Source organism: Tamandua tetradactyla, chromosome 15 (assembly GCF_023851605.1).
Source record: "Tamandua tetradactyla isolate mTamTet1 chromosome 15, mTamTet1.pri, whole genome shotgun sequence".
NCBI classification, from domain to species: domain Eukaryota; kingdom Metazoa; phylum Chordata; class Mammalia; order Pilosa; family Myrmecophagidae; genus Tamandua; species Tamandua tetradactyla.
This window is the reverse complement of record NC_135341.1, coordinates 21173203-21189861: the sequence shown is the minus strand read 5'-3', so window position 1 is coordinate 21189861 and position 16659 is coordinate 21173203. Positions and strand designations below refer to the sequence as shown.

General features: G+C 37.8%; 1 protein-coding gene across 1 annotated transcript in view; it reads left to right on the top strand.

The window, feature by feature from the left end:
* Window positions 1-16659, top strand: part of SYNPR (synaptoporin) — a 321242-nt gene that overhangs the window by 187555 nt on the left and 117028 nt on the right. Inside the window, exon 3 of the mRNA XM_077128798.1 lies at window positions 10729-10853. Coding sequence (XP_076984913.1) covers window positions 10729-10853 — 125 coding nt within the window. The remainder of the gene's footprint in view (window positions 1-10728; window positions 10854-16659) is intronic.

The window sequence follows — 16659 nt, the reverse complement described above, 5'->3', positions numbered from 1 at the left end:
ATCTGTGATTGTGGGTGAGTCCCTCAGTCCCTCTCAGCAACAGTTTACCTAGCTCTGCTGTAGGTAACAACCTCATGAAGTTGTGAGATTTTGATGAAATGATGCCTGTTATTCCCCTAGTTCATTGTTTGATGTGAATAGCTCAAAAAGTCGCATCAGTTGTTATTATGATTATAATTGTATTCAGAAAACATTACTTTAGAACAGGGTTGACTGCTCCACTACAACTACTACAAACTCTAGTATTTTAAATATCTTTCTGTATGAATGATTAATCATATGCTACCGTTTAACCTATTTTAGATTTGCTTCTTTTCCATTTCATAATCAAAATAATAGATTGTAGCAGGTGCCAAAGAGATGATCTGATGTCCATACATCATGTTTTAGAGGTCCAGACACTGAGTTCTAGGTTAAGAATCAAAATGATCAAAACCATTCCACAGATGTCTTGAACTGAAGTATGAGCAGCATAGAGAATGTAATTTGTAAGTAAGCTGTTAAAAAAAAAATAGAATATGGAAAGGCCTTTAAATCCTATAAACGGTTATTTACATGTTTCAAAATCCTTCTGGCATTAACTGTTCTATAACTAATTTTGTAGGTAACTGGGTGGTTGTCTCTAAGATCAAGAGCTTGACTTTTATGCCTATTTGTGCTCACTGTTGTAGTTGGTGAGCTCTAGGTATTATTTAACAAGGCACAAGAAATATATATTAAAAAATACGCCTACTATTCTGATAATGGTGTCCTGTTCTTGTCTTTTACTAAGGTAAAGCTGCATTTAAAACAAATATGGAGTAGGGGAGCAGATGAGAGAAATGTGTTGTTGTAGACCCCTGTTGTTCAATGAAGAGATAATGATTTAATTTAGCCAGCTCGTTCTGGATCTATTTCCTGCACGCCTGAAATAATCCTATGTTATTCTAAATTGCTTTATGAACATAAGCTAGTTCTAGTTAATAATACCATTAAATGTTAAAGACTGAATCCAATAAGAGTAGAATCTCAGCTTGAATTTTATATTCTATTCAGGGAACACCAAATAAACATTTCTGTAACCTACCCTAAAAAAAAATGTTTAAAGGGGGATTCGAAAGTTGTTCCTTAGTTCAGTTTACAAAATATCTAATCATTCTAACAGTAACAGGAAAACATGGCTTCTAGCAAGGAAGATTTCATGGCAGCATATTCAGTGAATATTTGAATCACAAAACAGTCACTGTATGCCATGAGCTTACCTTGGCCTGATTTTCCTGCCAAGGAGTTAAATATCCAACAGCAATGGTTTTCTTCAGGGTTCTAAGAGATGGTTGTGATAGATAAGAAAATTTAGGAAGTCCATATCACAAATTTACCCAGGAAAAATGTCATGTTCCAAAACAGTATGGTAGTTAAGAAATTCAAAAACTCTCCCTAATCACGTGTCAGGAAGTAATGTCAATTCTAAGTGAGAAAATCTGTTGAATTTTTGTTTATATTATTCCATTATGACAGATATGAGAGAATTGAGTTGAATACTTAGAAAAAAATTATACTCATTTTAACTGATGAAAGATTAGTTGTACTTTTTACTCCACTAATGGCTGGTGCTAAATTTGAACCATATGTTCCCTTGGCATATTTTGAAATATTTTAAATTTAATTCTAAGAGAGTGACTTTGCCAAAATATTTGATTTAAGAAGCAGGTCAAAAAAATTTATTCCATTTATGTTCTCTGTCAATGTAAAGAATTTGTAAATACTATTGAAGATAATTCCAAATGGAATGGGTTTTCTATGACTCTGTTTTTTCATTCAAAGAAAAATTAAAAGCACAACCATCTAACGACAGACCTGAATTTACATTGCCCAAGTAACCCAAGGTTGTCTAAATTTGCAATTTTAAGAAAACCTTTTTTCAGTTTCAGAAGAAACACGTGCTTATTGAAAGAAATTAAAATAATACAAATGCATCTAAAAAATAAGGTACTAAAAAAATAAAATTCAATTACAAATAAAAAATGAGGTACTGCCTCTAATTTCCACTCCTTAATTGTAAAAACTGATAATACTTCAGTGCCTAATCTCTAGATCTTTTCAAGTTCTGTTTTAAAGTGTCTATGAATAAAACAAAAACTAAAATTAATAAACAATAAAAAATAAAATATCTGTGTATGTGTGTGTATATAAACATTTCCTTTACAAATATGCAGTATGGCATCTGTCTTACCTTTTCTTTTCCTTTTTTCCCCTTTACAAAAGATTTGGACATCTTTCTATACTGCCATTCCTTCATTTTGACCATTGCAGAATATCCACTAATTGAATACCTTATAATTTTTTTAATTACTCTATTTTTTATAGGCACGAAGATTGCTTCCAATATACTTTTACTATTTTAACCATGCATTTTATTTTAAAGATTTCTGTCAGGTAGGCTTTATGTGAGAAAATAAAATTGAAGCAGAATTTAAATTTCATTTTATGGAATTTAACTCATTTAATTCAATGGATTTAAATTTAACCAATTGCATACAAGGCACAGGACTTTCTAGGTACTGACTAGGGAAAAGGAAATGACCAGATGCCAAATGGGTTGACCAGGCTGACTTGCTCTATAAAATGCCTTGGATGATTGGTTTTCGCCAACTCCCTCTCTCCCATTAGTTCCTGTGGCAGATAGACTGGCTCACCCAACAACCATTCAATAATTGTTTCCTTGCAGACTTCTCCTGCAGAGCCCAGAAAAGTAAATTCTCACCTCTTAGACTCCTGTGCAGCTGAGAGTAGCCTTGGACATAGTAGCCATTTTGTGACCATGAGGCAAAACTCATAAGAACCAAACTGATGTTAGCCCAGACATAGTCAATACCAGCAGCCACCTAGCACTGGACTTCTTGAAAGTATGAAAAATAAACATCTGTTTGTTTAAGTCCTATAGGTCTGGTGCCTGAAGCACAGTCAAATATTTTACTAACTGGTGCAGTTCCCTGGGTTTATCTGGCCATAGATCTTGAGAAAATGAAAATTAGGTCTGCTTTTGCCATGTAAGTAATTTGAAGTTTTCCTTCTGTAAGGCCTGGTATAAATTCCTCAGGTGATGGTGTGAAGTACCAATTAAATAAGGCTGCTTTTGCCTGAGAAGATTTCACACAAATCACAAAGTAGCTAGAAGAGCACAGTATCCAATTTTTAACAGGTAGCATGAAATGGAGTGCAGCATAGAAGATATTAGAACTGTTTAATAACAAAAGTAGTATATACAATGGACAGAAAAAATATATAGCTCTATATGAAAATTCTTTTGGCAATGGTTTTTGGTAACTTCAAATAAGATATAATTATACTGTTTCCCAGGGACAACTTGCAATTTTTATCTTCACATGAAAAGCCCATCAGAGGTTTTACAAGGTTCAAAAAAGTCTTCTGGGTCAGTGTTACATCCATTGCAACAATCATAAACTGAAAGCCAAGAATGTGCTGGGTCAATTTCCTTGGAAAATCCAATTTTCAGCAGGAAATGAAAAACTAAAAGACAGAAGAATTTGATGAAGATGATTAGAAATGGAACATTAAGTTTTTGAGGTGTTTGTCTGTCTACTGAGGTTCTCCTGTGTAGTGAGTAGGATGTGAGGGAAGTCACAGTTAATCAAAAGCTCATTCTGCACTAGAAAATATCCTGACAGTAGGCATTCCTCACTTTCCAAGGGCCACTAGGGAAGTAATCAACTCCTATAAACAGCTGTATTTCCAGAAATGCTCTTCGGGGGTGCTGAGGACAAATGGCTTATCAGCCCAAGACAACTCAGAAAAGGAGAACGGACAAGAGGGTCCATTCTGAGGGGGCAGAAGGGAAAGGTTGGGCCTTTTTAATCCATAAACTGTTGAATGATTGAGCTGTATGAAAGTGATAAACCAACCACCCCCACTGTGGGTGGCTGACAGTTAGGAGGAGGGACTTGTCAAGAGTAATTGGCATAATCTATTCACGTCAAGCTTTTCAAATGTTCCTATCATGCCAGACTCCATCTCCCCTCCTCCTAATGGCCTGTGATGCTGCAGAGTGAAGGCTTGTGTTGCTGAGGCAAAATACATGAGCTGCCACTAGCATCAAGCGGATGATCACAATTTGTCTTCTAGATGCTTCATTTTGTCTCTACTTGGTTTTCTGAGCTTTGACATGACAGAGAAAGCCCTAACAAGCCCATAATTGAGATTTCTGGATTAGTCTTTCCATAGATTTCATACTCCTGAGAGAATTGGGGGAAAAAAAGAAGAAAATTTTAGAGAAAGGCAGATCTGGGACCAAACTATGATTCCTTCACTTACCAGTAAGCCATGTGACCTTGGACATGCTGTTTAACATCAGTTTCCTCACTTACAAAATGAAGGACTATATATTTTTATCACAATTTTTTGTGTTTTTTTTGTTTTGTTTTGTTTTTTGAGAGAGAGGATTAAATAAACAATATAGATAATGTACTTAGTAAAGAGACTGGTACATAGATCCAAATGTAGTTGTTTTCTTAGTACTATTATCATCATCACTCTTCACTACATTATTTATTGTTTAATTCAATGCCAAAATACGTTTTTTCCAAGCAATTCATCCTCTCATCTTCTCTTGGCCACCCATTCATATATTCATTCACTTAATAAAATTTACGGGCCACATGCAAAGATTTGGCACAATGAATGATACAAAGATGACAGAGGCATGGTCCTGTTGGCAAATAATTTGCAAACTTTCTGGGAAAGTAAGTATTGAAAACCCTCAGTTATCACCCATCATATACCCTGGTTCTTTCACATTGATAAGGTATTTCTGTATAAGGACAGATAGTAAATATATTTGGTTTTGGAGTCCTTCTAATCTCTGTCACTTAAGACCTTAAGTCCTTCTAATCTCTGTTAAGTACTTAACTCTGTTCTTGTAACATGAAAGCAACCAGGGACAGTATGTAAACAAGTAGGTAGGGGGAGGTTCTTGCCCTAGGAGTGCATCAGGGAAAATCCCTTGGTAGCAGCAGTTATACAGGATTCCAGCTAATCCAAGTTCAGGGATATTATGTTGGTTGTTTTGTATTGGCTATGGTGGGAGTATTCATACCAGGGAAATTGTCAAATGCTATAAATAAGATCTGTAATCCCCTGGTAATCTGGTAGTCAGCATACACAGTCTCCCAATCTTTCTCCTCCTGGTCTTCCATACTCGCACTTACTCCTGAGTCATCCATCACTCTTTGTGTCTGGGGCTGGGTATCTGGCATTGGGAGAAGTCCCCTGCCTGACTTCTCTGCAGACTGCAGACCCCAAGAGGGCCATTAATCAATCTGATTTTCTGTCCTCCTCCAACCTATTGCTTTCAACTATGGTTTACAAATTAACCAGAAGGATTAATAGCAGCTCTCATTGATAATCCTTGTGTAGTTTAATTAGTTCCAAGGAGGAAGCTCCTTGTCCTCTTTCAGGGGGAAACCTTTAGTATCATTAATGTGCAAAGACATCATGTCTGCCTTGGGTGATTTTGGTTTATGGATGCTTATTAAGCCAGAAAATGTGAAGCAATTCTCCTCTCTTTCACCTGAATGTGTTTCTCATCAGGCTGCACGTGAGAGAAATCTCTGTTGGCTAATTTTGTCCATTTAGAGAGTAATATTTTTTGTTTTTAGGAGCAGAGCTGTAGATCATCCAAGATAGTAGTGAAATGAGAGTTCATTGCGGGAGATTTATTTGGGTCTCCTGAACTCAACGGAAGTGAGTAATTGGGCCAGGAGTTATGATATTGATTATCCTAGAATTTGCTAGAGAGTAGGGTGTCTGCTTTGTTTGAGAAGAATCGGAAACTTGAAGAAAGAGCAACGCAGAGGTTTTTAAATTTCACTTGACTTGGTAAATGGACTTTTTATCCCAAGGTTAAGTGCCTAGAAGGGTGAGCTAGTACATTTGCATTACCAGAAAAAAAGGCACAGTATTGCTCAGGATGAATGCACAGAGTCCAGAGTTTGGAGAATATAACACATATGTGTGCACGTGCGTGTCCAGGCACACACACACACACACATACACCACATCTTTGCATCTCTCCCCAACTTGCTTGCATTCATTACCAATTCTGCATCAGATGGAGATATTTCTCTCCAGTCCTTCTATCTTTCTTTGCACTGCCATACACACCATCTCCTCAGGACTTTCTCCCTCTTTATCCTTCCTGAACACATTCCCACTCCTCATTCCATCCTGGCTGCATAAAAGGAAGTTATCGCATGTTTCTGATCTTCCAAAGGGCAAGCTGTCTGTCTTAGGGATGGTCTGAAGTCTCTCAGGTTTGAGTATCTACAATACACACACATTCCTCTTGTTAATATTAGTGGCCTCTGAAACCTTCAAGAGCATCCTGAGTTATAAAGCTGAAGAAGGTTCTCCCTCTTTACACTGTCTTAACTAAGATACTTTACCCTATCAGGGGTGAGAAGAAGAAGAAAAGAAGAGGGAAGTGAGGACAAAACACCTATCCTACCTTGCTTCTGAACTTGCAGGTGTGTCCATGAGAAACATGGAGAAACTTGGGCCACTGAAGCCCATTGAACATTTCTGGGCAAAGCAGATTAGACCATTGACAATCACACGTTCCATGTAACAAAAAAAGATTCTTCCTGCAATTCTAGCACTAATTACAACACCGACTCAGGGGGTTTGGAAACCAGGATCCTAGTTCAACTCTACTCGTAGCTGAACTGGGTCAAGTGAATTTTCCTCTCTAGTTTTCAATTTCCTTACTAGAGTAGCAATAGAGGAGGAGGAGGAAAAGGAGGATACTTTAATGATTATTGAGGGCTAGGAGCCTGATGCTTTATATGTGTTCTCTCAGTGAATAAGCACAACAATCGTGAAAGGAAAATACTATTATTCTCAGCCTCTTTCACCTTCCAGACCCTTGATATCACTGAACGTATCAAGCCTTTCCTCCCTGAAGGCTTTCGTATAAGCTGTTTCCTCCATCCAGGGTACTCTGCCCCACTTTGCGTTTGGCCTCCTCTTATTCATCCTTAAGGTCTTAGTTTAGATGTGACATTCTGAGGCCTAACTCGCTGTCTAGCAAAGCTTTCTTTCAGACGACTTAGCTCAGTTTGTCATTATTTTGTATGCTGCTTTGGGTTCCATCTCCCCCATCCAGGCATTGAGCCCCATGGGAGCGGGGATTTCTCTGCCTTTGCCTTTTTTTCTGACTTTTTTACATTGCTGTCCTCAATAGCTGGCACAGAGTAGGTTCACCAGTAATCATCTGCTGAATTGACCAGTGAGTTATTCCTGATTCAGTAGATGTGGGGACTGAGGCTTAAAGAAGTTAAGTAACTTGCTCAAGGTCACGCAACTAGGAACTGGACACAGACTCAGGTCTGCCTGATTCCAGAAATGCTTGCTCCACTGCCTAAGGTGGTGTGGTCTGGAGAATACTCAGAGGGGAATCTGCAGGAGGACTTCTAAGTTTCTTCCCACTCGACATTTCTCTTCACCAGGAAGAGAATTTGAAGCCCCTACCCCTAAAGAGCCTTCGGCCCCCTCTCTGTGATGTGTCTTGGTATATTCTACTTGCAGGACCATGTCCCTGGCTGATATTCCCTGGAGGATTTGACTTCTCTCTCTCTCTCTCTCTCTCTCTCTCTCTCTTTCACACACACACACACACACACACACACACACACACGCACACTCACACACCAATATGAAATCATCCATCCCTGTAATTATTCATTCACTCAGCAGGATCTAACTCTTTCCGTGTTACATAGTTGTTATCTGTTTAATCCTTCCAAACCCATGTGAATTGGATATCAGTCACGCAGTATGATTTCCCTTTAGGCTGTGAGGACTTTGGGGAGGGGAGAAACTTCACCAGAAAGTCCATGGCCATCATATTTAAGTCTAGTACAATGTCTGGTGTTTTCAGAGCTCAATAGAAATGTTTTTTTTTAATGGTGGTGTATGTTTTGATTCCCAGTGCCTGCCTATGCCAAAAAAAAAAAAATAGTGGTGTATGTGGTTTTAATAGTCTGACACTTTCTTTCTATGCATCTAACATCTTGAACTACTTAAGTACATAATGATCATTCTATCTTAGGTCCATTTCAAGGTAATATTAAAAATACCTCACTGTATACAAAGCACTTTATTATAAGACAAAAAGTCAAGGGTAATTTCTTTATAGTATTAAGCATTGAAATTAACACGATGTATTTAATAACTTGCTACGTTTTAATATGACAAGGAACTTTTTAATCGCAACTGTTTGAAGCCACTGTGCTATTCAACCACATCTTTGATATAGGAATGTTAAGCATCTCACACACACACATACACACACTTCACAACATTATTGACAAAAGGAAATATGATCACATACACTGAGTGCTGGGCACACTACTTAGACCATAGCAGGTACCTTAAAATGGCCACAATGGACCACCCCTCTTTTCTTGTAAACGTACAGGTGATGATCACTCACTCGGGATTCTTGCCTAAAGAAGTACACATACATAGCCTCTGTATGAATTGGGAGAGGGTAGTACCTAACTACATGCCCCATCTTATTTACTTCTCTCAACCATTCAGGGAGATATAGGGATATCTCTGTTTTACAGATGAGGAAACTTGGGGAGGGGGAGAGATCTGTCCATAGCCACGGCTCAGGCCTTTGTACTCCGTCACATAATTTTTTCTTCTAAAAGTAGGCTTACCAAAGAACCTATCTTGAGATGGCACAAAATACTGAAACATCCATGAATATATGATGAAACCTAAATTTTAGCATTGGGCAGTTAAAATCACCTCCTCCCTATTCCTATAAATACATGTTGCTGGCAGGAAGAGAGCATTTGTTTTAAGAAGTGAGCAAATTCTTGCCACAGGCATAAAGACCAGGTCCCCTTCAGCCCTGGAGTTCTGAGCATCGTCCCCACATTGCTGAGTGGGTTAGAGTAGCTTCTAAATGCCTCTTCAAGTTACATCAGTAAGGGAAAGTAAGAAGAGAAGCAAACAAAGCAATATATATATTCCAGAAAAAAACAGTATATATGTGTGTGTGTGTATGTATATATATATATATATATATATATATATATATACTGCATCAGATGAATATCAGTTCTGTGGCTGATGGTCATGCAGATATAGCTGGGGATTAAATCTGAATTTACAATTTTGTAGCCTGGAACATCTTACCAAGGGGCATATCCACATCTATTTATAGTGATATTATATAACATTTATCAAGTGCTTACTCTATGCCAAGAGCTGTTCTAAATGCTTCACACATATTAGCACATTAACACATTTTGCACTGATTACCACTACTATATCTTTTGGTCATATCATTTCCATTTTAAAATATGGATTTAAAAAAAGTTATTTTAAAATGCCACATGCAAAAAAGAAATGTTCCACAAAATATTTATTTTCTTCTGAAGGTTTTACAATGCATTATTGTTGATCAGTTTTTTCTGTTAAGCTTAAATGTCCTATTGAGGCAGTCTGAGACCCTTCTTCCATTCCTGATTAAGACTATAATAGCAGGGTTATAGATAGTCATATAACCTTTTGGGCTTTCTGGACATGGTAACCTTGCCAGTTCCAGTGTCTTTTTGCCCATTGCCTTGATGACACCATAACAACTGTCTATCTCATATCATGAACAGCAAAACGACCCAGAGGAGTGATTGTCTACACCATTTTACTGATGAGGAAACCATGGTGTAGGAAATTAAGTAACTATCCCAAGGTTATGTTCCAGAATCCACATGCTTAACCTCTACACAGTCACTCTTCCCACTATTCAAAGTGAGCTAGAGATCCTAATAGGAATTCCCAGGTGCTGTTTAATTCCAAAATTAAAATAAATAGAGTATTGCAACATGCCTTAGTATTCAATGCAATTGATTGCCTTTCTTTAGAAATGAGCAGGAAATTCTTTTGAATTTAACCAAACTATGGAGTAGTCAAAGTTTGGCATTTGATAAACTTCCCATTTCAGACCATCCCTCTTTCCTAAATATCTATTCCTTCTTGAAAAATTCTCTTGAGTTCTTGCTTCTAAATTTCAGTGCCTGGTTCCCAGGGTAGACTATGATATTAACTGGTAACTCATCTTTTAATAGTTGACTTAGAAATGGCAACCTGCACAGAGATGTAATCACTAGTGGAGGTTTGAGGCTGAGCACCTCTCAGATACTCCCCTTCTCTTCCTCAACCCACTTAGCTCTAGAATTCTCTGGCTATGCCTTTTAAAAAGCCTATCTTCCTTATTCCAAACAAATGTTTATTGCAAAACACACAGGTAAACAAAAAGAATAAAGCAAGGACACCTCCCACTTGTAGACCCCTATTGTTAACCCTTGGTGTCTTACCTTCCAGATCCCTTGACTATGAAATTACCTCTATACCTTCTGAAGCATGACAGCTCTTCACACACTTGAACACAAATTGTTTTGTCCTTGTGTTTAACTTTTCTATGTCTATAATTCCTCTCGCTTGACTGTTCTTTCAGGCACCACTTCCCCACTCTCCACCGCCACCCTGGCCTTTGTCCTCTAGACTAATCTAAACAAAGCGCTCCCAGATCCCCCTTTGCTGCTTTTCTGAAGGTCCATAACCTCCCTCAATCTAGACTTGACATTCCTGTTGGCACATTTTATTAGATCAACAGCCTACTAACAGCTGTCTTCGCTTTGGTTTCTTTATTCTTCGCAGCTTTTTGCAATCTTTGCATTTGCAACATGCGGTGGCTATTCCGGAGGCCTGCGACTGGGTGTGGACTGTGTCAACAAGACGGAAAGTAACCTCAGCATTGATGTGGCATTTGCCTACCCATTCAGGTAGGGAATGATGACTTATGCTTGCCTACCTCACACAGAACAGACTTTGTTCCTTCTGTACTTTCTCTAGAAAATACAGTTTCCCTGGGACTCCTGGATAAAGAGAAAGAATTCTATCTGAGCCCACAAAACCCTCAAACAAGTAAAATGCCCACCCACCACCGCACCACAGGAGGGTTTAAGAGTTGTATTGTCAAACCAGAATTGACTCACCCCTAAGGAAATGAGACAAGTAACCCATTTGGGGGACTTCAGTCGGAGGCCTCAGTAATTCCTTCCTCTCCACCCACATTTCCAATCTCAAGATTTCCCATATTCTCTGTAGAATTACGCAACCTCTAATTTCATATTGACTGTGTAATCTGGCTAATAATGTGTTTAGCTGATATTATTTCCATGTGCTGGGCACTGTTTTTTTTTTTTTCTGTTTAATCCCATTTAATTATCACAACAACCTGTGAGGTAAGTGATATTCATCATTTATAAACTGAGGCACAAATACATTTACCCAGATTCCCTTGGCCAAGAAGTGGTAGACTCAGAGTTTGAGCCTACTTGGCTTAAGCCCAGAGCTCATGATCCCTATTGCTATACTTAAATTGATTGAAATAATGCTTTCAATCACTTTATAAATTCAATATGAAGGATAATGCCTTATCTGTGTCTGTGCCCAGTCTGTAAAATGATGACTAGATGCCTGCCAGAGCTTATCCCAAATCTGATTGCTTATGATTGTGATCCACATTTCCAAAGTGTATTCATTGAATTCAATTATAAAATAATTTATTACTGTAAAACTCTTAAATACTTTGCCCAGAATAACTGGTGTGATTTTTTAAAAAACAATTTTCAACTTGATATTTGCCATATTATTAATATAATCTCTTGTTCACTTCAATTTAACAAAGATTTACTGAGTATTCACCTTGTGCCAGACACTGTGCTGGCTCTGGCATTATAGAGAAAATTCAAAATTAGTCCCTACCATTTTTTTAAAGAGACAAATATAATCTTTCTCATGGAGTCCTTGATAATTATATTACCAAATGAAAAAGGAGGGAGAAATGATGGTGGAAGGGAGGGATGGAAGAAATAATTATATGATCAAATAAATTCGGGAAATGCTTAGCACCATTGCCCTTCTAATAGAAATTTTTAATTGCCAAAGGAGACACAATGTTCCCCAAATATGTTTGACCACAGAAATCATCTTATCATTGAGTATCTCGGGTGATTTGTACATCATGGAACACATCTTTAATATATTGGTGGTCTAGTGAGCTTTACCCAGTCCTAAAACAAAAGTATTCCAGTTCATAGATGATGAAACATGGGGAAGTCATATTTTTACTAAAATTAATTCAGTTCAGTGTACTGAAGGATTTCTTAGAGTAGAACTGAAAAAAGTTGCAAATACCCCTGTTCAAGCAGATACTCTCCTAACTAATGGGAGAATTGAAAGCTTAGAAATAGTCATCATTTAATCTCTGTAATCTGGTAAGAGATGCTTCCTGTGCTGGCAGAAGTGGAGGTAAGGGGTGCTTGACACTTCTGTAAGATCTGGGTGGACTCTTTGTCTTCTAGAGGAGAATGGTCATGCCAATTTGTGCTCACTGATCAACATGTATCTAGGAAAGGAGATAAGAATTGCCAATGCCTGGGTTGCAGGGTAGGTGGGGATTTGTAGTAACATCATCCATGAATTTAGTAAGGTCTACATTGCCTTCTAGAATGATTTTCCACCAAGAGATGTGGTAGGAGTAAGTGACTTGAAGATCAATCTCAAGATTTGACGATCAACAGGTTGCTAAACATTGATCTTTTGGAGCACTGGGCTGTCCCTCATATTGTAAGAGAGTAATCAAGAGAATTGTCTGGAGCAAAAACCAGTGCCTGGGTTGATTCCAATTTTGTTTTATTTCATACTAGCTGACTATATTAAATAATGTCTTTGACCCAACATATCCCCTAGTCCTTCACCATTCCTACTTATATTTCCTACTGGAAGCCCTTTCTCTAGCCACTGGAACTTGTTTGTCAGTGTGCAGGGCAGGCCACAAATGCTGGGGAGTTAAGTCCCCTGGGGTAGCCCTCACCCAATAACAAATGGGAGTTGGAGGATAAATGTCCTAATTTCCTCAGACCAGTGTGCTAATTCTAAGGCATGCCATCTCCTAGAGTTACCCAAAAGGATTGAGCATCAGTTTCCCACATGGAACCTGATCATAAACTTCCTTTCATTACATTCCTTACCTTTTTGTCTCTCTTGCTTACTGCCCTAACGGTGTTTGCAGATATGAACTTTCCAAACACAACTATACCCAAACCTTGGTCTCTAAGTCTGCTTTTGGGAAATCCAACCTAAGATGCTGGTAATTCTCAAGAGAATTACCCTCATTAAAGATGATGGATGGAGGGAGGGAGGAAGGAAAGGAGGGGTGGATGTTTGGATAATGGTAGATCATTACTTCCTCTCACTCTAAATCAGGTTATATAATATTGCTTATGCAAAAACAGTTTGGTCAGAAATGAATACCTTCAGTTCAGAACATCCCTACTTGTAGGATGAGTTCAGGGCTCATATTGAATTTCAGAACTCAGCTGATTCTGAAATTCAAATATAAATTCAAAGAAGCTAGAAAAGTGAAACTTTTGAAAAAGAACAGTTGGAAAGTTAACAGTATTTAATGTCAAGATTTATTATAAAGCTATATTCACCAAGGCACTGTGGTATAGGCAAAAAGATAAATAAATATGTCAATTAAATAGAATAGATAGTCCAGAAATAAACTCACTCACATTTCTGAACAACTAATTTCCCATAAAAATGCAAAGACAATTCAGTGTAGAAAGAATAGTATTTTTTTAAGCAAATGGTGCTGGATGAACTGGATATCTTAGGCAAAAGAAAGAACTTCAATTCATTTATGACATCATATAAAACAATTAACTCAAAGTGGATTGTAGTTCTAAATGTAAAGTCTAAAACTATAAAACTTCTGGAACACACATAAAATAAAATATTGTAACCTTGGGTTAGGCAAAAAGTTCTTAGGTATAACACCAAATGCATAATACATAAAAGAAAAATATAATAAATTGAGCTTCATCAAAATTAAAGACTTCTGCTCTTTGAAAGACAGTATATAGTGAAAGAAAGACAACCCAAATGCTGGAAGAAAATATTTTCAAGTCGTATATCTGATGAAGTTTGTATTCAAAATATATGCTGAAATTTTATCAAAACTAATGAGAAACAACTCAATTTTTAAAAATAAGCAAGATATGTGAACAAAGAAGATATACGAATATCAAATATGCAATTAAAGGAATGCTCAATACCATTAGTAAAAAGGGAAATGCAAAGTTAAACCACTATGAGATACTTTTATATGCCTATTAGGAAAAAAAAAGAAAAGAAAAGAAAGAAAGCCACAGTTGTTTTCTCCACCATGGTATTTTAGCATATATGGTAGGTATTTTCTTAATGCCAGTCACATTAGCAAGTACTTCAACCTCAATTTCAGATTTTCTAAAAATCAGATGATCGCTCAGGCTTTGAAAGTGCTCTGTGATGTCTCCAAAATGAATTTTGGATAAGACATAATCTATATTTTAAGTAGGTGCATCCCAAATATATTCTCCAGGTTTGGTGATTAGCCGTGTACCTTTCTCAAAGAGTAGCCAGACAACAAAAACCAAATCGTATTTGTAGAGCCATTGCATCCGAATATTAAAATATTTATTTCTAAATGGTGAAATTATGAATGAATCAAATATAATTTATGCTTGTCCATGTTTTTTCAGATTATCTACAATAAAATTTTATTACTTTTACACCCTCAATGTACTGATGCAACAAAGACTCTAGAGACAGACTGCCTGGGCTTGAATCTGCACTTGGCTATTACTGGCTGGGTGATATTGGGAAAACTGCCTATGGTTTCTGTTCTTTAGCTGTGAAACAGAGACAATGTCACCTACTTCATGAGATTGTTGTATTAAATGAGTCATAGATGAAATGCTTAAAACTGGCATAACTTCAGCATGTTGTCTCTTAGTGTATTGTTTTTTACTTTCATAATCAAGAAATGATAATTAGAAATAAACTAAAGAGCTGAAAAAGATAATTATTCTAGTTCATTAGCAAAAATTATCCTTCAGACAACAAAATCAATTTATTTTACCTAGAATGAATGCTTCCCCAACCCTTGCTCACACTTTGTGCAAACCTCAAATAGTGTGTACACATTTAAGTACCTCACATTTAATAACTTGCTTTTAGCTCACTTTTGGGGGTTGCTATAGAGGGTCTTATTGTAAGACCTGTATTTTTTTTCTCACTAAACTGGTGGGAGAATGAAATCCTTTTGAAATGACAGCCTGAGAGCTCTTGTGGCACCCAGAGTCACCCTTGGGAGGGTGTGTGGCATCAGTGGGGTGGGAGAAGGAGACTCTGAACCTGATCCTTGTGATCCTTAAAACAGAGACTTCAAAGAGGGGGTCTTTGTATTGACAGCAGCATGAGCTGAGGCTGCTCAGCTGGGCACTGACTGAATAAGCAACATTAGCCCTTCTCCTGCTTTGGACTCTAGCCACTTGCTCTGTGATTCTCCTCCTACTGTTTGGAACATGGGGACAGGTAAAAGTAGATGCCAGGGAAGCTGTGGTGTTTCATGCATTTTCTACTAAAGCTAGCTCTGTCCAGCGGCGGGGAGGGGGGGGGGGTGCTTTTTTTGTGTGTGCCGTAAGGGCCAATTTGGGGGAAAAAATGTTAAGGGCTGTGATGTTTTTAATATCTTGTGTTCTGGAAATGCTGCATTTGCAATTACATGCAAGCATCTGTTTATTGTTTCTCATTGCCGAAGGGTTTCACCTTTTTTTTGGCTAAAATTTCAGAAACTTTATGTTTACAGTATCTCATTTTAATGTTGTCATAAAATAAACTTTGTGTATCATAAGACTTGGTGGTTCTACAGGGCAGAGAATTTGGAAAATTTGGAATCGGTATAGCCAAAGAGAGAGTTCATGAACTCCTGGTTTCAAATCCAAGGAGCACCACTTACTAGATGGGCAAGTTATAAACTTCCTGGGCCTCAGTTTCCTTACTGTAAAAAAGGAAATAATAAAAGTTCCTTCCTCAAGTTGTGGTTGTGACCATTCAATTATACACAAATTAGTTGTGTAACAGAGTCTGGCATACATAAAGTGTTCAATGAATTGTATCATTGATGTTGCTGATATTATTATTAATAGAGTCTAGTGCAAGGAACTGGCATCAGAGTCCAGCAATGTTAGAAGATCCCTAACATGAAAAGAGGAGCTACTATTTGTAGGGAATGTCTATGGGGATCACAGAAATTGTGGTAGGATGGCTACTGGCATGGAGGGGGTTAATTGGAAAAATCAATGAATGACAAATTATTCTACACCACACTCAAGGCACTGTTTCCCTCTACACCTGCATAATTGTTAGATTTGAGCACTTCTGGTACAGCATCTCCCAAAAAGGGAGTGGTGGGTGGATGGGAACTGGAGAGAATGAGTGTTCTCCCAGAAGCACATCCTGAGACAAGGATTTGAGGGCAAGTAGTTTATTTGGGAGGTGATCCCTGGAAGCACCAGTAAGGAATGGAGAAGTGAGACAGAAAGGAAGAATGCCAATAGCTTCGGTTATTGGGTGGGTTACCAATGTGGACAACTGGGACAACTGAAACTTACAGGAAACCATGGAGAACATACCTCAGAGACTCATCCACCAACTCCTACATGATTGATCAAAGCCACTCTTGGGGGCATTAACTCC